At 47.4% G+C, this 26,871-nt stretch overlaps 12 protein-coding genes across 12 annotated transcripts; 7 read left to right on the plus strand and 5 right to left on the minus strand.

Moving 5' to 3' along the window:
• Positions 1–890: 890 nt before the first annotated feature.
• Positions 891–7,038, plus strand: BJ212DRAFT_1357477 (beta and beta-prime subunits of DNA dependent RNA-polymerase). Its single transcript, XM_041335775.1, has 16 exons — positions 891–1,192; positions 1,249–1,408; positions 1,461–1,759; positions 1,812–2,640; positions 2,690–2,911; positions 2,961–3,217; positions 3,270–3,283; positions 3,338–3,355; positions 3,415–3,435; positions 3,486–3,763; positions 3,815–5,247; positions 5,293–5,342; positions 5,398–6,197; positions 6,249–6,386; positions 6,440–6,667; positions 6,728–7,038. Exons 1-16 carry the CDS (start codon positions 1,008–1,010, stop codon positions 6,953–6,955), a joined length of 5,160 nt encoding a protein of 1,719 aa, XP_041192538.1. The 5' UTR covers positions 891–1,007; the 3' UTR covers positions 6,956–7,038.
• BJ212DRAFT_1357480 (uncharacterized protein) lies at positions 7,039–8,269 on the plus strand. The gene has a single exon (XM_041335776.1). The coding sequence runs from the start codon at positions 7,126–7,128 to the stop codon at positions 7,945–7,947; it is 822 nt and encodes a 273-aa protein (XP_041192539.1). The 5' UTR covers positions 7,039–7,125; the 3' UTR covers positions 7,948–8,269.
• Positions 8,270–8,405: 136 nt separating this feature from the next.
• Positions 8,406–8,822, plus strand: BJ212DRAFT_1447239 (uncharacterized protein; the record flags this gene model as incomplete). Its single annotated transcript, XM_041338370.1, has 2 exons — positions 8,406–8,565; positions 8,626–8,822. 2 exons carry the CDS (start codon positions 8,406–8,408, stop codon positions 8,820–8,822), a joined length of 357 nt encoding a protein of 118 aa, XP_041192540.1.
• A 1,348-nt stretch (positions 8,823–10,170) lies between these two features.
• On the plus strand, positions 10,171–10,819 carry BJ212DRAFT_1357484 (uncharacterized protein). The gene is made up of 3 exons (XM_041335777.1): positions 10,171–10,244; positions 10,294–10,470; positions 10,525–10,819. The coding sequence occupies exons 1-3, from the start codon at positions 10,224–10,226 to the stop codon at positions 10,693–10,695; spliced, it is 369 nt and encodes a 122-aa protein (XP_041192541.1). The 5' UTR covers positions 10,171–10,223; the 3' UTR covers positions 10,696–10,819.
• On the minus strand, positions 10,477–11,717 carry BJ212DRAFT_229279 (uncharacterized protein). The gene is made up of 8 exons (XM_041342703.1): positions 11,470–11,717; positions 11,358–11,415; positions 11,283–11,303; positions 11,211–11,232; positions 11,141–11,152; positions 11,004–11,092; positions 10,929–10,951; positions 10,477–10,875 (listed from the first exon to the last, which is right to left on the minus strand). The coding sequence occupies exons 1-8, from the start codon at positions 11,492–11,494 to the stop codon at positions 10,829–10,831; spliced, it is 297 nt and encodes a 98-aa protein (XP_041192542.1). The 5' UTR covers positions 11,495–11,717; the 3' UTR covers positions 10,477–10,828.
• A 2,105-nt stretch (positions 11,718–13,822) lies between these two features.
• BJ212DRAFT_1300088 (uncharacterized protein) lies at positions 13,823–14,875 on the plus strand (the record flags this gene model as incomplete). Its single annotated transcript, XM_041332954.1, has 4 exons — positions 13,823–13,919; positions 13,992–14,094; positions 14,137–14,165; positions 14,478–14,875. The coding sequence occupies 4 exons, from the start codon at positions 13,823–13,825 to the stop codon at positions 14,873–14,875; spliced, it is 627 nt and encodes a 208-aa protein (XP_041192543.1).
• Positions 14,876–15,255: 380 nt separating this feature from the next.
• On the minus strand, positions 15,256–16,898 carry BJ212DRAFT_1447241 (P-loop containing nucleoside triphosphate hydrolase protein; the record flags this gene model as incomplete). Its single annotated transcript, XM_041338371.1, has 9 exons — positions 15,256–15,291; positions 15,355–15,377; positions 15,425–15,464; positions 15,519–15,588; positions 15,645–15,728; positions 15,787–15,902; positions 15,953–16,650; positions 16,702–16,798; positions 16,872–16,898. 9 exons carry the CDS (start codon positions 16,896–16,898, stop codon positions 15,256–15,258), a joined length of 1,191 nt encoding a protein of 396 aa, XP_041192544.1.
• Positions 16,899–17,002: 104 nt separating this feature from the next.
• On the plus strand, positions 17,003–18,878 carry BJ212DRAFT_1568844 (uncharacterized protein; the record flags this gene model as incomplete). The annotated part of the gene is made up of 7 exons (XM_041342014.1): positions 17,003–17,402; positions 17,453–17,654; positions 17,703–17,908; positions 17,965–18,472; positions 18,528–18,552; positions 18,606–18,696; positions 18,745–18,878. 7 exons carry the CDS (start codon positions 17,003–17,005, stop codon positions 18,876–18,878), a joined length of 1,566 nt encoding a protein of 521 aa, XP_041192545.1.
• Position 18,879: 1 nt separating this feature from the next.
• On the minus strand, positions 18,880–23,325 carry BJ212DRAFT_1357524 (SacI homology domain-containing protein). The gene is made up of 21 exons (XM_041335778.1): positions 22,868–23,325; positions 22,337–22,815; positions 22,103–22,282; positions 21,985–22,051; positions 21,633–21,927; positions 21,466–21,582; positions 21,203–21,417; positions 21,062–21,153; positions 20,934–21,010; positions 20,819–20,885; positions 20,715–20,764; positions 20,528–20,608; positions 20,395–20,479; positions 20,264–20,344; positions 20,024–20,214; positions 19,863–19,971; positions 19,671–19,809; positions 19,539–19,616; positions 19,234–19,485; positions 18,949–19,187; positions 18,880–18,901 (listed from the first exon to the last, which is right to left on the minus strand). The coding sequence occupies exons 1-20, from the start codon at positions 23,094–23,096 to the stop codon at positions 18,973–18,975; spliced, it is 3,099 nt and encodes a 1,032-aa protein (XP_041192546.1). The 5' UTR covers positions 23,097–23,325; the 3' UTR covers positions 18,880–18,901; positions 18,949–18,972.
• A 57-nt stretch (positions 23,326–23,382) lies between these two features.
• On the minus strand, positions 23,383–24,486 carry BJ212DRAFT_1357529 (Snf7 family). Its single transcript, XM_041335779.1, has 5 exons — positions 24,351–24,486; positions 24,278–24,297; positions 24,150–24,227; positions 23,877–24,092; positions 23,383–23,815 (listed from the first exon to the last, which is right to left on the minus strand). The coding sequence occupies exons 1-5, from the start codon at positions 24,364–24,366 to the stop codon at positions 23,534–23,536; spliced, it is 612 nt and encodes a 203-aa protein (XP_041192547.1). The 5' UTR covers positions 24,367–24,486; the 3' UTR covers positions 23,383–23,533.
• Positions 24,487–24,490: 4 nt separating this feature from the next.
• On the plus strand, positions 24,491–25,869 carry BJ212DRAFT_229723 (transmembrane adaptor Erv26-domain-containing protein). Its single transcript, XM_041342704.1, has 5 exons — positions 24,491–24,627; positions 24,684–24,730; positions 24,787–24,866; positions 24,918–25,290; positions 25,349–25,869. Exons 1-5 carry the CDS (start codon positions 24,605–24,607, stop codon positions 25,717–25,719), a joined length of 894 nt encoding a protein of 297 aa, XP_041192548.1. The 5' UTR covers positions 24,491–24,604; the 3' UTR covers positions 25,720–25,869.
• Positions 25,870–26,019: 150 nt separating this feature from the next.
• On the minus strand, positions 26,020–26,780 carry BJ212DRAFT_1481386 (uncharacterized protein; the record flags this gene model as incomplete). The annotated part of the gene is made up of 5 exons (XM_041340245.1): positions 26,020–26,121; positions 26,170–26,287; positions 26,337–26,433; positions 26,490–26,604; positions 26,649–26,780. The coding sequence occupies 5 exons, from the start codon at positions 26,778–26,780 to the stop codon at positions 26,020–26,022; spliced, it is 564 nt and encodes a 187-aa protein (XP_041192549.1).
• Positions 26,781–26,871: the final 91 nt, after the last annotated feature.

Here is a 26,871-nt window from a genome sequence, read left to right on the forward strand (position 1 = left end):
ATCTTGACAATTTCAAAACGGTCAGTCTGTCGAGAATCTAGGTTGCACGTACCCACCTCGGGGATATAACTTATGTTTCTGAGACGACCCTCGCGAGGCGTGAAGGTGAATTCCTTCTCATGGACTGAAAGAGGAGGTTTCGGCGTTAAAATGGAGGATCTATACACCGCAAAAATGTTGTCGGCAGGTTTCGAACCTGCGCAATTCAAGATTTCGATTCTATTGTGGCAACCACCTGGTGACCTAGCCAACATCAGTTAAGATGAAGATCGGACGAAAGCATTTATGGGGAAATGTCAAGGCGTGTTCTGATGGAAAAAACCTCGTCGTCGGCAGGTTTCAAACCTGCGCAGTTCAAGAGAAACAGATTTCGATTTTGTTGTGGTAATCACTTTGGCCAAGACGCTTTCGAAGCTGAGATGAACCTCCGAAGAACTGTCGAAGAGTGAATGTCAGTATGATAATAGGGAAAATGATTTGTTGGCAGGTTTCGAATCCGTACCACCCAAGGGAGCAGATTTCTATCCTGTTCTGGTGTCAGTTGCCTATGACTACTTAAGATATACCCGTGACTCAACATTGTAAAAGAGAAAAGAGATTGTTGAGCTCGAGCAAGTTTCGAACCTATAACAGATTTCTGTTCTGTCACTACTTGGCTAAGGTTAGCCAAGATGGACGTCTACGAGTCGATGGTCATGCTTGAACAGCAGAATCACATAGTCTTAGCAGCCATTTGCCAACACGAAATAGTAAAATAAAAAGACTAGTGTGCGTTCAATTCGATGAACACAACAAGCCAGGATCCTGGAATTATGAAGCGAGTCTGGTTTGTAGTCAGCACGTGACTCTCTCAAATTAGAAGGGAGAAAAAACTCAGTCGATGTCGATCGCGTCTCATATCGTACAAGGCTTGTTGCATTCACCTGCTTGGGAATGTACTAGCTTTATATGATATTCTCTCGGAACATCTAAAAGTGCAACAGTGAACAACCACTATTGCGTCCGCCATGAACATATCACATTCCATTCCGTCTACCATCTCAAGCATCTCTTTTTCATTCCTGTCAACGGAGGACATTCGGAGGATATCAGTCAAGCAGATTTTGAACCCAGTATTGTTGGATGATTTGAACAGGCCGAACATCGGTGGCCTGTATGATCCCGCGCTTGGTCCCAGCGATCGTCAGGACATGTGAGTACCTAACTCTTGGTGGTCTTGGCACAGGTGCGCTGACGCTTTACATCCAGCTGTGCAACATGTCACTTAACTTACTTCACGTGCCCAGGCCACTTTGGTCACATTGAGCTGCCTGCCCCTGTGTACCACCCTTTGTTCATTGTGAACATGTACAACATTCTTCGCGCAACATGTTTGTTTTGTCATAGATTCAAACTGAGTCGATCGGTGGTACGCACATGCTCTTCCGCTCATTCTCCTTGACTGAAGCATTCCTCACCAGATCTGCAAATATGTCGCCAAACTCCGCCTGCTGGAACATGGTCTCCTGGAGGCTGCTCTCGATGTAGACAATATCACCTTACACACGGCCAGTGACGACGACGAAGACAGTCGCGACGAAACTATTTCTGAATTGGAATCCCGTGTTAACTTATTCGTTATGGTGCATCTCAGCAAGGCCTCCAGCAGCAAGCGAGATCACTACAAGGACAGTCTTGTCTATCAGGCCCGGAAAGATCTCATTCAAGAGTTTCTGAGGACAACTATCACCAAAAAATGTAGCAATGAAGGTTGTGGCGCGTGAGTTAGCTGTTTTCGCTGTATGTCAAATCTGGGCTTAGCAAGATAACAGCTTCGCCTATACGTTCCGCAAGGAGGGATTCACTAAAATAATTGAATATGATCTCTCCGTCAAGCAAAAAAACCAGCATCGAGCTATCAGCCTTAAAAGACCAGATGTCCTCTTGTTCCAGCAGCAAGCTACAGATGCTTCAAAATCTCGCACCGAACCTTTGAATGCTATGGACGTAAACTCGGAATCGGACTCGGAACCCGAGGGGGAGCCAACATACTCAGACGAGGAAGAGGAACTCCGTGCTACCCGTCTCTCGAAAGAGAACGGTCTTCCTCGTGCTGCAAATGGTAAAGTCAAGACCACGCGCGGCCGCAACGAGCGTGTCATGGCACCAGAAGAATGCCGTGCCCATTTGCGTCTTCTTTTCCGTAACTGCCCTGAGATTTGTTCTCTCATCTTTGGCCGACATGGCCCCTTCTCTCCCCTAAATGCTGCAGGTCTGTCACTGGCATCTGCCGACATGTTCTTCATGGAAGTGATCCCTGTTCCGCCAACGCGTTTTCGACCGCCTGCTATCATGGGCGAGACGTTGTTTGAGCACCCCCAGAATGAGCTTTTGGCCAAGGTTTTGAACACATCGTATAGGTTGCGTGATTTAAACGCAGACTTACATGCCGCTTCTGTGAAGCAATCAGGCGTTGACGATACAACGCGGCGTCGTTTATTTAGTGCTTTACTCGAGGGACTCGTTCAATTGCAAGCCGACGTTAACAGCTTCATGGACAGTAACAAAAATCCTACACCTATTCGCAACGGTAAACTCCCCCCAGCTGGTGTCAAGCAGGGACTCGAAAAGAAGGAGGGTCTCTTTCGTAAACATATGATGGTATGGCATGGTTTTTTGCTTAGTGCATATTATTTAATTTTCTTGGCAGGGTAAACGTGTCAACTATGCAGCGCGGTCCGTCATCTCACCAGATATAAATATCGAGCCAAATGAAATTGGCATCCCTCCTGTTTTTGCGAGGAAACTTACCTTTCCTGAGCCTGTGACTCCTGCAAATTTCCACGAACTGCGGCAATGGGTAATTACTGGTCCGAAGGGTTACCCAGGAGCGACGATGGTTGAGTATGAAGATGGGCATAAACAGTCCTTGGTAATATTTTATATTGCGCTACTTCCATAGTTCTGACGTGATTCGTTAGGAAAAACTCACGCCTGAGCAGAGAACGGCCATCGCCAACCAGCTGCTGACACCTCAAGATGGCAGCGACAGCTCGTCAGGTCGCCTCGGACTCTCAACGCGCACGGCTTCGATCAATAAGAAGGTGTATCGGCATCTTCGGGATGGCGATATCTTGATCCTCAATCGTCAACCGACCCTTCACAAGCCAAGCATGATGTGCCACAAGGCCCGGATTTTACGAGGCGAAAAGACAATAAGGATGCATTATGCGAACTGGTAAGTTTCCAATTGTTAGTATAGGTTCAATGGTTAATCTTCTTATACTTAGTAACTCTTATAATGGTATGTATTCCAAAATCAACCCGGATAACTGGACCTGATTATAACTGCTCTCAGCTGATTTTGATGGTGACGGTGAGTATTATAGTTTGAGGTTCTGAGGTCAATGAGAAACTTAACCGCTCGTTGGGTAGAAATGAATATCCATTTTCCCCGTGAGCTTCTTCGAATTATAATCTGTATCATGTTTTGAATCCCCTTGAAGAAAACCAGGTTGCTCGTGCGGAAGCGATGCTAATTGCCAACACTGAGAATCAGTATTTGGTCCCGACATCTGGTAAACCCTTACGCGGCCTCATCCAGGATCACGTTGTTGCTGGGGTCTGGATGACCTGTCAAGACACCTTTTTTTCCCGCGAGGAGTACTTCCAGCTACTATACGGAGCACTCCGTCCTGAGGATGAGAGTTATCATCTATCACGGCTGGTCACTCTACCTCCAACCATATGGAAGCCACGTCCGCTATGGACAGGCAAGCAGGTCGTAAGTGACAATGCTTTGTTCGCCCGCTCAGCCCCTAATCGCATTACGCAGATCTCGACGGTCTTGAAAAACATCACGCCGAGCAACGCGGAGGGGCTGAACCTTGATTCCAAAGCTAAAGTTCCCGGTCATCTATGGGGCAAACATTCCTCAGAAGACAAGGTTATTTTTGTTGACGGCGAACTTCTCTGTGGTGTCCTTGACAAATCCGCGTTCGGAGCCACCGATTATGGTCTTGTGCACTCGGTATACGAGCTGTATGGAGCTGATGTTGCTGGGAAGCTTCTTGGCGTTCTCAGCCGGCTATTTACAAAATTTCTACAACATCGGGCCTTCACGTGTCGCATGGACGATCTGGCATTGACGCCTGACGGTGATCGGAGAAGAACTGAGCTCCTCCAACATGGTCGTGATCTTGGGTTTGACGGTGCCGTTGAGAATTTCCCTTCGTTGAGCAAGCTACCCAAGGAAGAAGTTCCAGCAGCATTGACGGCATTGCTCGAAGATGTCTTGCGAGACGACGGCAAAATGGCTGGCCTCGATGTTACCGTCAAGACTAGGCTTTCGGGCCTAACCAAATCCATCGCCGACGCTTGTATGCCTCATGGTCTCCTACGCAAATTTCCTGACAACCATATGCAAACTATGACGTTGTCTGGTGCGAAGGGTAGTGCTGTCAATGCCCAGCAGATATCATGTGCACTTGGCCAGCAGGAACTCGAAGGTCGTCGCGTACCCGTAATGGTCAGCGGAAAAACTCTTCCATCGTTCAAGTCATTCGAGCCGAAAGCCATGGCAGGTGGGTATGTTGCCAGTCGCTTCTTGACGGGCATCAAGCCGCAAGAATTTTACTTTCACTGCATGGCTGGACGTGAAGGTCTTATCGATACTGCCGTCAAGACGTCTCGATCTGGTTATCTTCAGCGCTGTCTCATCAAGCACCTTGAGGGCATCCGTGTCCACTACGATCACACTGTCCGTGGCAGCGACTCGTCCATATACCAGTTCCACTATGGTGGCGACGCCCTAGACGTTACAAAGCAGAAGCACCTCTACCAGTTCGAGTTCATCGCCCGGAACCAAATCACCCTTCTTAGCCTGTACAAGCCTAAAAGCATTGCTGGTCAGATCAACGACAGTGATGCCGTGTCTTATATGAAAAAATCTCTGAAGAAATCAGAAGTACGTCCAGACAAGTACACGCCCGCCGAGCGAGAGAAGCGCGCCCCTGCCTTGGATGTGTATAGCCCTAGTCGATACCTCGGCAGCACGTCAGAGAAGTTTGCGGAAGCACTGGCTCGGTACATCAAGTCTAACCCTCATGGTTTATTGATGAACAAAGATAAGAAGGCGACGGACGGCCCCACGATCAAGCGTCGATACGAACCCATGAAAGCCAGATATTTCAACTTGCTCATGAATATCAAGTATTTAAGAAGTTTGGTGGAACCTGGGGAAGCTGTTGGTTTGTTGGCGTCTCAGGGGTAAGTTTCCGACCCCGTGCATATTTAATTCTTACTTTTTTTTAGCGTCGGAGAACCGTCAACTCAGATGACGCTTAATACGTTCCATTTTGCAGGTCAGCTTTTGTCATAAAATTTCCAACATGCTGAAATTTCATACTTCTGATGTAGGTCACGGAGCTGCCAATGTAACACTGGGTATTCCTCGGTTGCGGGAGATTGTGATGACAGCTTCACAAAAGCCCAAGACACCTTCAATGACTATGGAAGTTGCGCCCGGCGTGTCCCAGTTGGACGTTGACATTTTTTGCAAACGGGCTAGCAAATTGACGTTGTCTCAGCTGGTTGACAATGTGACGGTTAAAGAGCGTTTGACTGTGCAAAGCGATGCACGTCGGACCGAATTCATTATAGACATCGTCTTCTTCCCCGCGGAAGAATACACCGAGGAGTATGACGTTCTGCCCGAGGAAGTTCTTGCCGTGTTTGCAGCGAAGTTTCCGTTAATACTCAAGAAGGAGATTCAGATGGAAATGAAGAAGCTCGACACAGATCTGAAGGGCCAGATAGCGCAGCTTGGGAAAGGGAAGGCACCAAAAGAACCTGTCGCTGGCGAGGCGGAGGCTGAAGATGGCGAGGGTGAGGGTGAGGGCCCAAGCCGTGGTAAGGATGATGATGGCCAGAGCGAGCAAGGGGATGGTGATACTGTTGACGCAAAGCGAGCCCGTCAGCAGAAGGAGCAGACATCCTACGAGTCTGACAACGACAGTGAAAAGGATTACTTGGACGATGCCGTTATCGAGGCTGCTTACGCCTCAGAGGCAGATGATGGCGAAGGCGACGACGACAAAATTGGTCGTCCGACGGCCATTCACGCACAAGTTGAAGTCGTAGCGGATGCCTTCATGGATGTCTTTCATCAAGCAACTTCGTTCACGTTTACGAAGTCAAAATGCTCTATTCGGCTCGAGGTCCGTGTCATTTGTGCCTTACATTTTTTTTGTCACCTCATAAATTTTCAGTTTCCTGCAGACTTTCCAAAAATTTTGTTGGTGGGCATAGTTGAGCGTACTTGCCTGAAGACTGTTGTCCGAGAGATCCCTGGCATCACGGATTGCTTTAGTGCGGTTGTAAAGGAACGCGGAGTGGAGAGAATACGAGTACGCTATTTTATGGTTCAACCTGAGCTGGGAGCTGAACACCATGGATCTAGCTGACTACCAATGGATCCAACTTGCGGGGTATCTGGCAATTTACAGGCGCAACAGATGACAACATCATTAACCTGGATACTATCTACTCCAATGACATCTACTCCATTCTCAAAACTTTCGGCGTGGAGATGGCGCGTGCTGCGATATTACGCGAGATCAGTGGAGTATTTGACGCCTACAAGATTGATGTTGATGGGAGGCATCTGGAACTCATTGCAGATTACATGGTCAGACCCTTTACCGGCTAAGCACACAACTCACTTACTCACGATCCTATCAACGGCCAGACATTCGAAGGCGCCTACAAACCATTCAACCGCAAGGGTCTCTCAAGTAACCCTTCGCCCCTTCTAAAGGCGTCGTATGAAACAACTGCCGCCTTCCTTTCAGACGCGACGTTGTATGGTGACTTTGACGACTTGTCCACGCCATCGGGTAATCTGGTCATGGGACGCCCCAACCAAACGGGTACTGGTGTTTTCGATGTGGTGATGCTTGCGGAAGTTCCTGCTTGATACATAGAGTGATCGAATTAACTACCTTTGCGAGTATGATTATGTCACGTGCTGTTGTGAAATCCGGCTCTTCGCGAGGGCTAAGCGCTAGGCGCCTTTGACACCAACCACGCTATCAATCAAGTATCTCACTTCAACATTCCCTGTTTTCTTATTGAACGCTCTCTACAATGCCCATGATGGCTCGTACTGGTCCTCTTCAAGACCTCCCGCTTGCGCATTTTCTAGCTAGCGGCGCCAATTCAGTTCCCACCAATGCTAAACCAGCCAAACGCCCTCTTTCGCCTTCAAAATCCACCATTTTTAGTCCGGCTAAGCGCCGCATCTTGCACTCAGAAGGCATTCTCCTACCTGGTGAAGCCTCCATGTCGCTATTGCAACATCACATTCCATATTTTGGAAATGATGTCGGAGCCTTGCACGATTCGTCAATAGCATTGACACCACCCGCACAACGTGCTGATGCCATCCAGGGAAGCTCAAGGGATAGACGAACACCGAGGAGACCTTCGCCAAAGTTGATACGTTCAACCAATGCCCCGGGAGACGACTCAGCATCTGCACTTAGCCTCCGTCGCTCGTCTCGCCTGCAGTCATCCCAGCGCGGCGCTGAACCTGGTGCCACCTCAATGGCAATTCTTCGTGAGATGCCATCACCTCACGATCGTCAGTCAGTGCATTATCCTGGCTTTGACACGTATCAAGATTCGCACATATTTCTTACACCATCGCGACGAACAAGCCCGTCTTCTGATAATGAAGAGTCGTGGCCTAGTAGTTCTGAAGAAGTCCTTTCCGAAAGGAAGATCACTAAAGAGAATATCCCTCCTCGAAAGAAAGCCAAGAAGACCTCTTTGACACGGTCCCCTCTTCTGATAGACAAATCGTTCCGCTCAGATCGATCTACTACTCGAGGGGAATCCCGCCAGCTGTCTGGCATCACAGCTAGCAATCGCTACACGGATGGGGTTACTACTCCTCGGGCGTCTTGAATATAACCCGCGATAGCCACTTTCTCAACATAGGGACATATGGGTGGACATTTTGGGAGGAACTCTTACGGGGCAGTCTATTTGATTTACGCAACTTATCTTCTCCTATCTTCCATCCGTCTTCTCTTTTCGATACTTGGTTGGCCCGGTTCTATCATTCACATGGTATTTATGAAATCTCCGATGACTATCTGCACATTGTCAGTTACATATATTTGATACTGTAAATGCCGGTTGCTAGAACAACATGTGGTCCAATTCATGACCTTTGATTTGTCGGTAATTCAAGTTTAATTTGTTATGTTTCTTCTGGCTTGAGCGTTCTGTAACTTAGTCGGTGGATAAACTTTTCGCCGTAGCTTAAAGCGTACTACAACTAGGTGTACCGTGTCGTGCACGTGGCAATCGACACGTCTAACCTCTGGACAGCGAGACTGCGAATCATCAATTCAATGACTATGCAACTGCGCAGCCTGATCTTGCTTCTAGCAGCTTCTCTCCCGCTGGCGAGCGCACAATTCAATTTCTTTGATCAGATGTTTGGGCATTCCCAGCAGCAGCAACAAAGAGAATCTGGACCTTCTGGTAATTCCCAATGGATGGCACATTCAGAAGCTCGTCAGTATCCAGACCCACAATATACTACCTCTAGGAATCACTAACTCTTGATATTTTTAGTTCCATGTTCCCAATACCTGTGCCCAAGTACCCTGACGTGTGTTAACAGACCGGCTGATTGTCCATGTCCCAATGCAGAGGACATCAAGTGCACCATCCCAGACGCAGTAGATACAGAAGCTGCAACGGTTGTTTGCGTGAGGGGGGTGGAGGAGTGTACATCGGTCGAACGGCTGATGAGTTCATATTTCACATGATGCATCTTCCGTCTGTCCGAGTCGGTGACTCGCTTAAATATATGGCGAGTAGATGTCGAATCCTATCTGCCGTCTCGAAGACAGAACCGCTTACCTCACGATTCAGTATGCCCGTGTTTCCGTACCGTTCTTTCCTGATCGGTTGCCAAGCTTGTTCGCCTAGAAGCATCATGTGCGTTCTCGCCGTAGGATCTCAATCGTCATACAAGAGCTATTTCCCCCCTACTCTACTTCCTATCTAGGGCGTAAGAATTACACCTGTTTTGATCTCTGAGAAACCATCACAGTTGCGTGCGATCTTCATAATGAAGATTATCTCCCCCCGGGTAGTCGAGGTCAGATATACACTCTATTTTTTACTACTGAATGGAGTCATCGAGATTGAATATCGTTCTTTACTTTACGACGGAGGGCGTGCTCTCTCGGACATCCGTGTCAGGTAGCAAATCAACTACCCCAACGCTCTCATATTGGCTGATTATGCTACTAGTGTAATACAGGCACTACATACAGTAAGTACCTCGTCAGCTCATTGAGCAGGCAGAAGACATGCACAAGAATCATGAGCGTGAATAGAGATGTGAATGCGTAGGTAAATCAAAGCACGCTGAGATTTTCCGACCCATGGATTGGCGATACACCTTTAAGTTCCCCAGATTTGCCCTGCCAAACGAAGACTCGTAATATCCCACATGTGCGCAATTTTCGTCGCCAATACGGGTGAAATTTGTTCTGACGGGGTTGATTGCAGGTACAGTCTCAAGGTAATATCGGGATGCGTGCATGGACCAGACTGGAGCATCGTCAACGAGCAAGCGCCGTGCAGATCCCAAACAAACCTCTGTTGTTTGAGTAGTTGTTTTTGCCTCTCGAAGAAGCACGGAAGTTGAAATATCACCTCCTGCGAGGACATTCGACGAACAGATGGTGCGACGTTTCCAAGCACCTGCACCCGAATCGGCACCACGGAGATGTATTTTCCATACGAGCGAAACACTCAGTGTCCAATTGTCGTGACTTTGTGCAGAGCTGTACCAACGCTGGATAGGCATAGGGCGTGCGCACATAGGAATGTTCTGGTGGAGTATGCAAGTCGTAGAGAGGCGGTGCGAGTGTATGACCAGGCTTAAAGCTTGAAGGTCGGAGCTGTAGCATGACGCGAGAGCATGTAAGTAAGTAACGAAGGTATCGGGGACTCAATAAATTTCAACGTGGAAGAATAAAGCGTAAACGTGGCAGGTGGATTGCAACCAATGATACAGTGAGCGCGCAGGCAATTAATGTAGACCATAAGTGAGGGTTGAGTGAGGGATACGAGACCAGAAGTAGCGATCACTGAATTGTGGAGCGCGCGAAACATTGGATATTACGTAACTGTCAAGTTCGGTCGACACAACCACCATGGCTGCCCCAAGACCGACTGTGAGCACTCGCAAAGTTACATCTATCAATATAGCTGAACTTTCCGCAGTCAAAATTGCCTCCAGGTGCTAATCGTATACTCTTCGTCAAAAACCTTAACTACCAGATTACCGGGGAAGACTTGTACGACCTCTTTGGGCGATATGGCAGCATCAGGCAGATACGCATAGGGGATGAGCAAAAGACGAAAGGAACAGCCTTTGTTGTATTCGATGATGTTATGGATGTATGTTTTCCCTTGTCCCGATGGGTTCGTTCTATCTAATTCCCGCTAATGTAGGCAAAAAACGCACTTGAACATTTGAATGGTTTCCATTTGCAAGAGCGATATATTGTTGTTCTGTATCATATGCCAGCGAAACAAGATGCTGCCGCCGCCAAAGCCGATCTAGCCCGAAGAGAGGAAGAACTAGCACAGTTGAAGAAGAAGCATAACATTGTGGATGATTGAGCCACTCCATCTCGAGCTTATTATTGCATATTCTCGCTCATTCATGTGTACAGCTCATATGTTTTTGATCGCAATACAATACATCTGTCAGGTGGTGTCGGTCTGTATCACAGATGATGTCCATAAAAAATGCTCAGCCGCGTGTACTACATTTTGGGCACTTCTTGTCAATCTGCGGTGCTGAACGCAGCGGATTTCAGCATAGAGTCAGCGCAGTTGACTTGTTGACATACCATACTGCTGGGGGTATTGGCGGCTATATCGTCGCAAGTTAGCGGTATTTGGAATTCAGCGGTATGAAGACTCACTACTGCCAGCACATCTTCGTGCACTGTGGCGGTATACATGTCGGTGAATGCTTGGGGCTGAATTTGCAGTTTCTAAGGTCACACTTGATCTAGACACTTGATGAGATAGCAAACAAAAAAAGTTACTGGCTTCTGACCTCCTCGTCTGGCTGCACAAGGTGATGTGTTAGCTAAATTAAACACTTGCGGAGCTAACAAAAATCGTACCAGATTTATTGAATGCCCACAGCTACGAAGGAAGATAGTGTCAGTTATTCTGGCCACTGAATATGATCATACCCTTTGTAATAGTTGTGCACCCTGAATAGCAGCGAATCAATGACGGTGGCTGCAGCCGAACAAGCAGCTACCCACCTTCTCCAATAACACATAATGATCAGGATGTGGTTTTGGAGCTTTTCAATATGTATGTCTTTTATACCTGAAATCAGGGCCATTCTAATGAGATAGTTCTTTCACCATTTACACGACAAGTAAAATGAGGCCGACATGGGGAAGACTAAGAATCCATTCTCGGCATCCGTCTAGCGGTGAAGACAGACAGCTATGGAAATGGCAATCCCGCAGTGGTCGCACGATTGATGAGTAAGGGACCAAAGCTCAAAACAAATGTGCACCCTGACCCTTGTCGATATCTTACGAGCGGCATCATATCGTCATTGTCACGCACATTATAGGACGACGGAGTTTGATAATTCCATCAAGAAGTGCGGATGATTGCGCGCGGAGGAGCCGGGACAGCATACCTTTTTCTTCTTCTGCAGGCGTGGGGTGAACTCAAAACGGCGTTCTTTCCCAGATAATGTCCCACAATTCTTGCTGAAAACTTTTAGTACTGAAACGTTGCTATAGCCTAAGTTACCCCTTTCGCCTCGGAGGCGACTGAATGAGTTGCTTTACGGATTGACGTACGTCGGTGAACGTGGCTTTGAGCTGTCATGTTATCACCGATAGCGCCATATCAACAGTCTCAAAATTGGTTATTGCGGATGCAATTCGCGCTCCCACCAACTCTATTATCCTCATCTTCGTTCCGAAGTGATGATACAGCTCAGATCAACTTCTCCAAGATAAGGTTGATCAAAATTGCTCATGGCACTGCAATGTGTTTGTGCTGTGACTGCGGGGCTCTGGCCTTTTCGCAAATGCTGTGGGCTTCCCTGCCGGGCGCTGGAACATGGCTTTCATATCGGTTTGAGAAGCGTTATCGTCACTCACAGAAACAGCATGGTCCTTGCGGACTATCCAAAAACGAGCGCTGAATGAGCTGGTCAGCGTAGTCACGTAGTCATTGTCAAGTATCTTCATGATCCGAAATTATTTTCCAAGGGACGGTCTGGGAATTCTATTTCAAGTACTTTGGATGTCTCCACTCTGTTTGTTTGTATGTGTACCTAATGTACGCCCGCCTTCTATGGCGTTGTGGTGACTGGTCAAAAGGTGTAGCATTTATGGATACATCCAACCAATACTCGACACATGGTATCCTGTGGTGAATATTTGTGGCTATAATGATTTACTCAAATATTTGCTAGCAGCGACGTGGTAATTTTGGTGCCCGCGGGCCTGAAGGTCTAAGATCTTCTCGGCCGCACAATTCTCCAGGATATTCAAGTTTGCCAATTAGCACGGCCGCACTAAAACCAGTAAAATCCACGATCTTTGGAAGTGTTTGGCTGGATTTTTTTTTCACCGGCGGCTCACATTTTATTTTAGATAATGCGTGCCAACAGCACGAGAACCATATGGTGGATTGTCCCTGCTGAAGCTCAAGCATAAGTTGTGTTAAAGTATATATCCCGTGGAGATTCATATTATCGCGTCGCGGCTAGCCTGAGCTGTTGAAGTAAGTATAGGCAATCTACCATGCTTGAACCAATGATTGGTCGACCTGTGCCATTGACCTCATAACCTCCTGCTTTATCCATTAACTGATGCTGTTTCGAGTGTGCATGGTAAGTCAGTACTTGGAATTTGATTATGTTTAGCTCTCGGTGTCTGTAATAATTCTCCCATCGGGCCAACGCCCGTTTGCTCTCAAGATGCTCAGGCTGATCTTGGCCTCCAAAAGATTCCCATAATTTTGAACCATTTCTTGCTGTAGCAGGTTAAACGTCATACACCGTGAGATTGTTGCATCGCATCCCTGCAATCTCATGCGCGCTCAAAAATGTTTGCTCACAATTTTAGCTCAGAAACGCGTTGATCCAACGGTTGGCGGTACAGATGACATACGGCTAACTGTTCCCTCTCAGGCAACTACAAGGTCACCATGACTAGCATTCTATGTCGTCGGGGCCGACGCTTTGTCCCAAACAGTGGTCCGGTGGCTTTGCGTCGGCATGACATTGTCTTCGTGTCCATATTTCTTGGCTACTTCACTCGTCAACTAACGCACATTGCTTAGTATGGCAGTACTTGGACAGTGCAGGTCAATTACGCCGCCGCAAGATTAACTCCCCGATGCCTCCGACAGGTTCTATAAACGCGCGTTGAAAAGGAGCGGAATCTTGGTATCTCAACGAATCTGATCTTCGGTTGTCCTATAATGTCTTGTGTTGGAACTTCAGAACGTCAAAGCATGCGATCGTCGCATCGTCTCCCGTCGGGCTCGTCCTGTCTCCCTTCTGTCCACAAATAACTTAAAGAGGGACCAGGCACCATGATAGAACTCGAATATAGTGTACCGCGTTGCATGGTACCCGTATAATTTACCGTTTCATTACATAAACCCTCACGCCCTCACTAGTCAGCCAATGAACATCATGTATTGTTTATCGTGCACAAAGGCCGCATGAAATAGACTAGAGTCATGCTATATGCTATCGAAGTCTCCGCTGTTTTCAAATAATTCGCCAAGACCACTTATTGGCACCGTCACCCCTAGGCCCTGGTTCTATCTCGAGTTCGTCTATGGTACGTATCACACCACCTTTGGCACCCCCCTACATTGTGCCTTCTTGACTTCATGACTTCACGTGACAACAGACGAACAATTTCGCCTGGCTACACATACTCTGGCCCTGGCGAGTAGCACGCGGGAATTGAGCCGCTTTAGAACAATCACCCGTCACAAGGGCCCTAGGGGCCTGTAAGTACCAGTACCAGGTACCTTTTCTAGATCTCATGATAGGTACATACAGTTCAAGGCCACAAGTGGAGGTATGATGCGTTGGAGCCAGCAGTCATTGATCTCAGGTTCATCATATTTGTCCAAACGAGTCCGTGAAATAAGTCATGCTGTTCATCTATTCACACCACACCAGTCGGATCACGAGGAAAGCAGCATCTTCCACTTCGCATGCACGATCAGGCTTGTACTGACGTGCGCACCGAACAGCAGCATCTTCAGCCGAGTCCTCTCAATATGATTTCAAAACATAGTTTGCTGGGAAGGACCTCATTAGCAAACAAATTTTGTCGCAGAAGCTGCAACTGTTGGAAGATGATGAGCTGATCTCTGCCCTGGCTCAGCAGTAGAACTATGCACGCGCAACATATTACTCACACAGTGGGCCCGGGAACGCATGCACCAACATGAAATATATGCACCCTTGTCACCTGCTCGAGTCGAAAAAAATTCAATCATGTGGCGCAAGCTCAGCGCAGATACCACCAAAAATATTCCAGTGGATGCTGTCATTGGCAAGCGGCAGGGTACCACGCTTCTAGATGATATTCAAGAAGACTACTCAAAGTACTCTGTCATCAGCTTTATATCTGACATGACCAATACTGGGGAAAACAAGGTAGCAGAAGATCAAGTCCAATTTGAAACCGCCGGGCTACTGGTTAAACAAAGGGCCGCACAGGGAAGAATGACAGCAAAGAATAAGACCGATCCAACCAAGATTGAAAAGGGGCGAAAATAAATTAGAGTAAATATTACGTGCTCTAAACGTGCTCAGCGCTCAGGTACTGCACAGATAAACTAGGGCCTTCCATCCATGCGATGCGGACGAGCGCTGTTCCTGCCATCTGCTGCAACGGCGAAGTGCGCAAGCGATGGGAATGCCATGCATACAATGATCATTATTCACATGAATTTGTACCCAGAATCAATGACAACACGGCCTTTTAGTGACGACCATACAAAATTGCGGGATACCAGTCAGTCAATGAGAAGGGATACAACCACAACTAAGGATGAATGCAAAAAAATAAAACCTCATAAAGTACAAATATGCAGACCATTGAATATCATCCATGCTCAATGCAAGTAATAACTTGGCTGCGGTCTGCCGTATCACTCCTAAATAAGCTCCGCAGCATTGACTGGCATTTCGTCCTTGTGAATTGAATCATCAGCGATGAAGACAGAATAAAGCAACGACTGAGGGGGGCAACGTACAATTTGTGTGCTGTAAAATTGTTCTGGGATGGAGTGAGTGATGATGGCAACCAGTCAAAAAATGACATACCGATGTCGCGCAGGATACGCACGTCGTCGACAGTCACGAACTAACGAATGAAACATGAGAATATCAAGCGGGCGTGATGAAGAACATAACGTACATTGATGGCAACACCTTTCCGGCCAAAACGACCTGAGCGCCCAATGCGATGTATGTAATTCTCACGATTGCTGAGTGGAGCGGCTCAGTCAGTAAATTTAAAAAAACTCGAGGCAAAATTAATTACGCGGGCAGATCATAGTTGATGACAAGGGAGACTTGTTGGACATCAATCCCTCGGGCCCAAACATCTGTCGTGATGAGCACGCGACTGCAGTAGAGATCAAAACTTTTCCAGATTCAAGCAAGCCAAAAAAAAAATGACGCACGATGTGCCACCACGGAATTCCGCCATGATAGCATCTCTTTCCTTCTGAACCATTTCACCGTGCATCGATGACACAGTGAAGTTTGCCGCACGCATCTTTTCAGTCAGCCAATCAACCTATTTCAACCAGTAAGCTACACTGAAGAGGGATTTGTTCGGAGGCATACCTTGCGCCGGGTGTTGCAAAAGATGACAGCTTGTGTGATGGTAAGTGTGTCATACAGATCACACAACGTGTCGAACTTCCAGTCCTCTTTTTCTACAGCAACAAAAAATTGTTTGATCCCTTCTAGCGTCAACTCATCACGCTTGACGAGGATACGAATGGGATCGGTCATGAATTTTGTCGTCATCTCCAACACGTCGTAAGGCAGTGTCGCACTCAGTAGGACTACCTGAGTAGCTGGAGGGAGGTAACGGTACACGTCATATATTTGGTCCTTGAATCCCTTGTTGAGCAGTTCGTCTGCTTCATCGAGAACCAGCATTTTAATGTTGCGCGTCCGCAAAGCACGGCGCCGAATCATATCGAAAACACGACCAGGGGTTCCTGACACCACGTGTTGACCATATTCCAACTTTCGAATGTCCTCGCCAATGGATGTACCTCCAATGCAAGCATGACACTGGACATTCATATAGTCACCGAGAGCGAGAACCACTGACTGAATCTGGGTCGCCAGTTCACGCGTAGGCGATAGCACCAGAGCCTGTGTTTCGCGAACAGAGACGTCGATAGACTGCAAAATAGATATCGAGAAGGTGGCGGTTTTACCGGTTCCGGACTGTGCTTGTGCAATGACATCGCGACCCTGTGTTATTGGGAGAATAGCACGTTGCTGTATAGCAGACGGTTTCTCGAAGTCTGTACACAAACTTCGGCACTTACAACACTGCAAGGAGAAAATAAACTTACTGTACGCATATATGCCGCGAAGAAGGTCCTCTTTCAAGTTGAGGTCATCAAAAGTCGACACAACCGAGACTGCCTCGGAGGACTCAAATACAAGTTTCTGTGAAATCAATTAGACCATGCACGACCACGCAGTTTATTTTGCCCTTCTCTGGGCTGTTTGACAAACTTGCCTCGTCTCCAGGGTTGATGCCAGACATGTTGACCTATAGGGAAGATGGGTGAGGTGGTGAAAAGATCGGAGATTGAAAATACAACCTAACCAGCTCAATATTTGGACTTGGTAAGTATAGTCTTGGGCAACATGGACTCCATCATCGAAACACAGCGTCAGACACACGAGGAGATAGAAAGATACGAAACTGCTCTCTACTCCCTACTCTCAAGAAATCAACCAACTCATGAAATCAGGATTCAGACAGAACACAAGGCAGCTCAGGTCTTGGATCGCATTTTGTCGCGTGTGACAGCCTTGCACAACTCTTACCTTGATGAGGATGCGCGGAAAGCTGAAATAGGCGCACTTAGCGCTCCAGCAGCAGCGCAGAATGACCTTTCTGAGTTCTATGCGCGGTTGGTGAAGGTTCAGGACCACTACAACAAGTATCCTGATGCTGTAGCAGGAGGCTTCGACATGGAGCTTGCCTCCATACTGGAGGAGGGTAATCAAGATGGGCTGGATGATGATTACGAGGAGGAAGATCGTGCGTTTACAGCAGTCTTAATTTCGCATTGTTTCACCTTCGTTCTTCAGCCATATCTTTGCTTTTCTCTGGCGAAGAAGCATACGGAAAGTACCTTGATTTGTACACGAATCACACCGCGTATAACAACTTGAAGAACATTTCAAAACGACTGCCTTACCTTCAGTATCTTGATATCTTGCTTGCCGCTCAAAACGGTTTACTGCACAGCGAGCTTGCGAAGGAGGCTAGAGCAACAAAAGATTACGAGGTGTAAGCTGGTGCATATTCTGGCGTGGGCTGCCCTCAATCCTTATCCAGGTACATTCAACACTTGCATGATTATCTCCTGTCCTTTGTCAAACGGACACAGCCGCTTGTAGATATTCAAACAAAACACCAGGAAGCCGAAGTCGAATTTTACCAAAAGTGGGACAATGGCGAGTTTGTCGATTGGGATGAAAATAAAACCGCCAAGCCATCAGTGAATGCGGATGGCACAGGAGAGGGAATGTGGTGCTCTGCTTGTCAGTCAAGTCGTTTATCTCAACGAATCGCGTGTGTTCACGTTAGCATCGTCCAGGCCAGAAAAGCTACTCAAAGAAGACCGTTTATGACGCCCACTTGACCTCCAAGAAACATATGAAAGCAATTGCCAAACAGGCCGTTTCTGAAACACCTCCGCAAAATCCAAACGGCACACAAAACATTACCGCACAACCCGCGAGTAATGTTCAACTTGTAAAATCAAGACTCCGGAGCTCCGCGTTGCTAACGTATCTTTCCACATCCCTTCTTGTGGTGCTGGCCCCCACTATCAGCGAGACGAAATCCAATGTGGAACGTCGCTTCTCCCTCACAGCGCGCGAACGTGAACAAGAACTGCTTGAGCAATCGAAACCTCCTCCGGCTCCCACCAATACATCTGGTGATGCCGCGGCCGAAGAAGAGGAAGAGGAGAGGATCTACAATCCCCTGAAACTTCCGCTCGGCTGGGATGGCAAGCCAATTCCATACTGGCTTTACAAGCTTCACGGCCTTGGAGTAGAATATCGCTGCGAAATATGCTCTGACCACGTGTACATGGGAAGGTAGTAATTTATAATTTTCGAGATAGCCGTATGAAAGCTTACAACCATGCGACAGGAAAAATTTTGACCGACACTTCCAAGTATGCAGCTCTGCTTTGATTTGATAGTGGTAGGCTAATCACTGATCACGAAGGAATCACGGCACGCGTTTGGCATGCGAGCTTTGGGCTTACCAAACACAAAGCATTTCCACGAAATTACTCGCATTGAAGATGCCCTCTCACGTAAGTGCTGTCATTTTCAAAGAGAATGTCCGTTGAAATTTTATTTAGTGGCAGAAAAGTTGAAGCAAGAGGGACGACATGAGATTTTCGAGCAGGAAACAATGGAAGAACTTGAGGACGACGAGGGCAATGTTTACAATAGGAAAACTTACGAGGACCTGAAAAAGCAAGGTCTGATTTGATATGTCCGTGCTGCAGTCCTGTACTTCTTCCATTCAGTACTTTATTGTTGACCTCTATGACCATGCCAACCATAGAATTAATGTAAGCTTCGTATCACACATCGGTATGCCGCGAGCGCGGGGGAGGTGGAGGAGGTTTACGAACAGGTGTGATCGGAGATTGCAACCCCATTGCATGTGAATATAATTCTTCATCGGAGGACGATGGCGAGGATGAAAAGGGAGATTCCTCTGGCGAGTCAAAAGGGTTGGCTGCATTTGATTCCAAGAGATGAGCTATCGAGATGGGAAAGATGCCATTTGGATGTTCTGAAAACGTGTCAGAGCATGTGTGCTGGTGTCGTTACATGCTTACCAGGTTTGTTCCACCATGCATCATCATCTGTGCTAGGCGGGGGCACTAATAAGACATGAGCTTCGCGCGTGACTAAGAGAATATAACACAGACATTCAGAGTAGGACTCATCGGGAAGTACTAAAGACGCAAGTTTTTCATCAAGTTTCTCGCCTGGAGTAGCTGACAGTGTGTTTTCCAGGAGCAGCCGAGATAACGCGGCTCTCTTTACGACATCTATAATCCGCACCTCGCTTCTAAAAAGCGCAAAAACTTGGTGCCAGTAATCAGTTGCGCATAGTGATTACAACCGGAAAAGAGCTTACCTGGACGGTGGTCCGAGCCTTTCAGCTCAGCCCGGGAGTATACCGCGAGATCGAATCGGCCTTTGAACAAAATTCTGTCTGTGAGATGTGTCATTCACGTGAGTGCACCCCCTGAACGTCGGAACTGCTTACCAGTCCAAGCCGGAATGCGCATCTTCTCACTGGTATCATAGTTGTCGGTACCCAGGTCGTACTTGTAAGTGGGACGGAACAGCATGGGTCCTTCTTCATATCCAGCAAATGCGTCCCCATTGTCGATTGCCTGTCTCAACTGTCGTAGGATTAATCTAGGACAAGCCCTTGTCTATTAGTCGTCGAACATACCTGATCTGCTGCTACCAAAGAATCGAAATCATCGGCTTCCGACCGGGCTCGGACGCTTTCGTTGTCAAGGTCTATCCTGTAGTTCGTGTCTGCGAGCCATATGATATTTCTGTTGGGGGCCTATACGTGTCAAGCTCTACATTCCCGAGAACCAAGCTTACTCATGGCTGGACAACGTCTTTCCTTTTTGAAAGTGTAAACCTTTCACAATTGTGTGGAAGTCCGCATTCCGCTCTTCGACGTTGCTATGCCCAGCAGCAAGGTGCGCAGTCAGGAAACAGAAGCTAGTGTCGTAATAGTCTAGTCGGACACCAACGCCGCCTTTGTTTCCGGACATGCCCCGCAGACCGGTCTAATATAATGTTCAAGCCAGGACCTCCAATTATGTAGTCAAGGCCCACCTTTCGGGCTGCTCCTTCGACATTCCGTATGACAGCCGTTAGATCTGAGCGAACTATGACAAGAATTGCAGTCCCGACAAGCTGCAATGATGGCGTCAGTATCACTTCACCTGAACGTGAACGTGTATCACTTGTTCACTGCGGAGGAGCACATAATCATACGTTCTTTGAGGTCGACGTTCAAGGGTTTCCATAACCTTCTGTTCCCATATACGCCTAATGATGTCAGGACGCATGCTCCTCGTACAGCAGAATGCCACCTACTTCTTTTCCGGATCTGGTTGCACAATCTGCTGGGCGGTAAGTTGAACAATTTCCTGGAAGCCGAGAACAAAAATGTCGGGTCTACAAACTTGTCAGTTACGCCATTGAATGCAACTAAGTTTATACTCTAGAAAATCTGTATAAATGACAATGCTATTAAACTGCGACTTAGAGTGAAGAACTAGACTTACTGTCCCGCGGGAAGAGCCACGGTAGTAGGCTTTCCGATGACGGCAGCTGCGCGGAGGGGAATTGGTGAACAGTGGCAAGAATACGCATAATCCGCCTTACCCGGCCGTTGACATTCCATGTTCCTACGAATATACTGCACGACTGGGTAGTCGAGTACTCGGACAAGCTTATGACAGCATTGGCAGTGAGATTATTGCGTGCCGATTCCACTCACCGCTGCTGCAGCGCCTTTCCGACTGAGTCGTGTATTGCGTCGAATATATTTACCTGACGTTGGTTACTCATATTGCCCTAATTAAAAGTATTCGTAACTTAGAAGGAAGATCAAAAGAAATTACTCACAAGAAACATGTCAATGGCAATTTGCTTTCCTTTATCTTGAAAATTATTGATATATGCTCTCGACACACTCTTTGTCGCATCGGACAAAACACCTTCAAGGTACATTAGAATGTCACAATATTTTAATACCATGTATCTGACCTGCCAATGTTCTCTTCCCAGTCCGAGTGACGCTCGTGTTCAGTGCGCCAGTACCAGCATAGATACGGGAGAGAGCATCTCCGTTTTCTGCCCATAACTCGCGATGGTTCATCCAGATCGCACCAACTTGTAACCATTCGCGATGCACGAGACTGAGGTATTGTTCCAAGGCTTTACGAGAGAAGATATCTTGCACAAAGTTTGTTCGGTCCAAGCTATGGTTCATTTAACACAAAGACTCGGATATGAGCTGTTCGACTCACCAATCAAGGCAGTTCGTCCTGAATACGCCTTTTTGTTCCGTGATCAAACTGTCGGTGCTGATGTCATACATGGTGAATCCGTAACGTTCCATATTGTTGTTGACGCCTTCCAAACGACTGCGTCTCATTATGATGAACTGACCGTTTATTGAGAGACCACGACGTACCAGAGATCCCTCATTACACTATCATGACCACCTATCCTCACAGCATTGTGGAAGTCGTAGTGGGTAATACCGAGCTCGTCGCCCCATATACTTCTTGCATCTTGCAAGTGCTTTGCATATGCAGAAGTCAAGATGGCCTCATTCTCTTTGGAACCCAAAAGGTTGATGGCATGAGTAGCACCATACTCCTCCATCAAATGTGCGAAGTGGCGCTCAAATGCAGGTTGGGAGGCGTTCGGCCGTGTAATCTGGATGCGCTGGCCGAAGGTCTGGAGCCCTTGTTGTTCCCAAAACACTGTGATTCAAAGTGTTTTAACAGCTAGCGTGTGAACCCCCCGCTGTGAAAACGCACATGGAACACTTCCCCGGACTTGGGTATAACTCACACGATGTTGATCTGTAGTGAGGATAGTCTCAGTCTGTCGAATGCAAATCAGGCATTGACCTTATATTCAGTGTTCATCACCTACCTCAACAAAATTAGCAGTGTTCCCGTCATCATCTACACCCCGAGTATTGAAACGCGTGCCAGCTCGTCTCCACCCAAGACGAGAAATTAACGACAATGTCGCAATAACGGGTGTTCCATTGACCGGCGGCGCGGGCAAATGCATGGTAAAGACGCCCACATAACCTTGTATGGCTAATATCTATTCGCCATGTTACATATAGTCTTCAAGAGGAAAAAGCGAGCACAAGCGCACGATAAATTGACACTTGTCGAGTTCCATCCTTTCAATGGAATCTAGCCTCTCTCGGAAATTAAGCAAACTGCGGACGATGTATTCATTCCAGACGAAGCGCTCATCAAATATACCGATATCATGTGCAATGGATTGATCTCTCGCCAGACGAACGGGAAGCCGAGACGAGAGATCCCATGCAGGATCGAGAGCATAATAGAATGAACCAGATGAAAGAATTTTGGTGAGTGGCATGCACGGATGCTCAAACACAGGAGGAGTTGTGGACTGAGAATAGTGCTGCTGCTCTCTTGTCATGAGTGCATCGGTGTTTTCTGGATTAAGAAGCGTATCTTGTGCAGCAGAAAAATCATCCCATGAGTGGGAAGTGAGACAGTAGAATAAGACTTCGTGAATCTTCGCCACGGATTCAGGCTGAGAGTCGGAGGGACGAGTCTTTCCGACTTCCGTCGCAGAGGAAATCACCGCGAGAAAGGTATCTATAAGTGATAACGATCAAATTGGACGAGTTAGACATGCAAATCAGCATACCATCTTCGATCGAGATGAGGCCAAGACAGCCTTTAATGACGCGGCTGGTCAACCTCATGGCGCTGGTGAGATTGACCTCATCCTTCGGCAGAAACTCGACGATCACCTGTGCTGGATTGGCTTCTGCAGCACGAAATACGAGAGCCCTTTGCGGTCGTCCTTTCCGCTCGTCGTGTGATCCAGTTACCAGGTAGAGTGTACGAGGGTTGTGACTTAAGTAGAGATGCATAGCATCAGCAGTGGGCTGGGAAGGAACTTCAAGGTAATGAGCCGAGACAGTCGTGCTGCAGTGCCCGTATTGCTGCTTTGTCGGTCTGTTGTATTAACACTAAGACACAATCCTGGCCTTCTGGTGTCTGTATGGACCTGGTTGGTTGGACCTGGCATATGGAGTCCAGACTCCAAATAGGTGATCCGACTTTCGAGCCCGACTCAGACGTATTTGTTTGGTAAAAGCCTTCGATCCAAACAACCGTTAGCGGCCTAGTAGTACCTAGTAGTGCAGAACTCAGAAGTGCAGAAATGCAAGTCAATTGATCTGTGCAGTGAACAAAGTTTGCTTAAGAATAAGAGTAATGAATATGATGTATAATATGTACTACGATACACAGAAATCCACGGAACTGAACACCCCTACTACCTACCTGCAAGGAATAAATTAGATCATTATGCTGCCGGTCTCAGAGCTCTCAGTCTTTCTGCTAGTTTATCGTCTTCCTCGCCAATGTTCTCTTTCACAGCTAGAGATGGAACACCAGACAGGTCTTTCGACGCGAGATCGTGCTGCAATTCTATGTTGGCTTCTTCCGCCATCTGTCGCATGAGAGATTCTACTTGATCTTGCGGAGTTGATACAGCAGTTGAGCTTGATATTGCATCCTCCATGTAAGACGTTTGGACGTCTAGGTCGGAGAATTGTGATTCGAACTTGTCCATCACAAGCGAAATCTATGACATCATTCGAAAGAGGTCATGATATCGTGTAGCGAAGGACGTATCCTTTACTCACCCGTTCAAGATTCATGCTATCCATTGCTTTGTCCATGCCCTTGACCACGGAGGTCATGTTTCCAGTAACCTGTCTCATTGTGACGGCAGTCTCCACTCGACTGGCAACAGCGTCTAACCGGCTAGATAGTCGCAACAAGTTCAGAGCCTCGGACTTCTTGCGAATAGCATTCGAGGCATAGATTCGCGCGCCATCAGTATTCCTCTGCTGCAACGCCTGAAGTCACTCATTAGATCACTGTGCGTTTAATGCAAAACGACAGTGTGAATTGACCTTCTTGAGACGAGCCTTTTCCGTATTCTCATCCTTTTGCGCTTTCTTTGCTTGACGATTGAGGGTCTTGGCGGTAAACTGAGGGAGAGGATATAAAGAAGATTCTTGCTGGACATGATGATAAGTACCTTCAGCTGAAATAGCGTCTCTGCAAAGTGTCAACGGGTTTCTTGTAACCTAGCTCTTACACGGGCTGCTCACTTTCCATGTTGCTCATGTTCGATCAGTCAAAGGACGCAGCGTTGATAACAGGGAAGATAGCTCAGAATAGATGCTACAAGTCAAAGTGGAAGATGTGGGCTATGTGTGGCTGCGGTGTAAGCGTTTGGATCTGGCCACGTGCACAAGTTAGGCTTTGGCGGAACCCTTTCTCGGGCGATCAACGTTTCAACCGTTGACTTTATACAAGCCTGATAGACTGTCACCTGGTCCCTCCCAGAGCTAAGCCTCGTAGCATGTCATTGTTGCATTATCTCAGGTGTGGTTCGTTTCGAAATACTGAATAGCTTAAATTGAATGGTCACTTTCATACAGTTATGCTGCTATGGTTGCTGCTTTGGCATTCATGACACTTTCACTTGGTTCGTAATACTTTCCGCCACCTTCGTGTCTGCCCATTTCTTACCTAGAGCTCCAGCTAGTGGTCTGCTGTATGTCTCCGAGCTAATAGAGGAGCATTCACGCCTTGCCAAGATCATTGGACAGCGGGGGACATATGTTCGTGAATTCATTTTCTAAACCAAAGCAACTATCTTACATGGAGAGAAGGCAATAATAGTGCTGCACATTGCACTCTACATTTCCGACTCCCTCCCCTTAGCACAGACACTTTTTTCTGTAGTCTGCCACGTCGTCTACTTGCAGAACTTCTCCAGCACTTGGCCGCTTATTTCGCTCTCGTCCTTGTCCTTTATTGCGTCCTGCATTTTTGCAATCTCGGATCACTTCATTTGGTTCTTCTACTTCTCCCACCTCACACGGGAGGCAAGGCAGGTGTCACATCTATATCGTACTCCGACACATTCTACAGTACCTGGATTCTCGGATATTGCAACCTTTTTCGGGGTCTGCGTTTGGCTCGTCCCGCTCTTCCTCTTCTTGAGTTTGAGTGCGAACGACCATGCCCTGCCTACATCATCTGGTAAGCATCCTCTTATGCTTCGTCAATGCCATATACTCAGATCTGGTTGTAAACTTAGGCATACCCAGCACGCCGACCGCTACCTTGCGAACGTTGGGGCCTCATTCAAACTCGTCTCTATTCAAGGCGATGTTTGGTCTCATTCCGTTTCTTCCCAAGGCATTCAGGCGTGAAGCGACGGATGGGCTGATAGCTCCGCATACCCCCAATCCTACACGTCAGGAAAGCTTGCCTGTGCCTCCATCACCAACAGTTTACCACGTACCTCTTCACACATCTGGAGGAGTTCACGCTGTTAGCGGGACTGGTGTATTGCCTCCCAATCGATTTAGCCTTGGTTCGCCACCACGGCGGGCGTCCAAAGTTCACACAAGAGTCACCATTGACAGTGGAAACGCGACATTAGCAGCAAGAAATAAGCTAGACTGACACCATGTACGTTGCATTGTCATCTTCTCGTATGATCAGTGCGCTGTTCAGTGACGCCTCACGTCCATCGGGCTCTAGGCTAGTTAGTATGCCATCGCCTTGCGCTGATCTCCACCACTTTGATCTCGCAGCAACAGTAAATAGTCCTAATAAATCCTCTCTTGAAGTGCACCTCGCAGGGTTGATAGGATGCAGGCTTCGACATTCACGATGCGGGATTTAATATATTAAGATAAGATACCAAACAAATCAGAGGTCAAATAAATATACACACCAGTTTCCTGCAACCGAAGCCAGGTGCTACTCAGCAGAAGGCTCTCTGACAAGCTGTGTTAGTATTCCCATGGCTTGTATAAAGAAAGGTCGAATCTCGTTGATTTCCATAGAACACAGGTTCGGCAACTGCATAACAATGAGGAGTACGTGATGTGACAACCAAGTGGAACGTACGCTAAGCTCGCTGTGATCTAATTTTTGCAAACCATCGCGACTTTTAGCTTGTCGAGCTTCGCGAAGATCTTTCAGTAATGATTTGATTTTGTCCGCATTCTGCACGTCATCTGAGGCACTTGGTGAAAGTCAGATATTGCCACCAAATAAACAAAAGTGTTACTAACACATCAAGAATGACCTTGGCTATCTCTGCAAAACGGAAAGGCAGCTTGCTGAATTCCGGCCGACTTGTTTCTCTTGTTAGTCGTTCCTGCAAAAAATCTAGAAGATGGTACATCAGTGAGCGTGTAATTAGCAAAGAAACGCTGTACACAAACCTACACTGAGCCATTCCGGGGGTACGATGTGACATTTCTTCTTCAGCTTCAGATTAGTGGCCATCCACAGGGGTACGCGACATTTTGCTGGCGGTCGTAGTGGACCATATGCGCCCTATGTGAGTACGACCATTTATGGGTACTGCTACGGAAATCCACCTCGATGCGTACCGAAATGAAAGCTGTTTTTTCCATTGTGATCAAGGGGACAATCTCGACAAGGTGCTCAGAGGCAATGAGTTCAAGCTCTAGTGGAGTCACAGATGTTCTTAAAGATTGTGGTAATGCCATCAGAAACACACAAAAGACGTGGATGAGGTTAGGCGGTCACAACCGATTAGCGCACTTAGCGTTGCTTTCTTGACGCGTTTGCGCACGTGAC

The sequence above is a fragment of the Suillus subaureus genome (genome assembly GCF_016647635.1).
Source record: "Suillus subaureus strain MN1 chromosome Unknown BJ212scaffold_18, whole genome shotgun sequence".
Taxonomy (NCBI): domain Eukaryota; kingdom Fungi; phylum Basidiomycota; class Agaricomycetes; order Boletales; family Suillaceae; genus Suillus; species Suillus subaureus.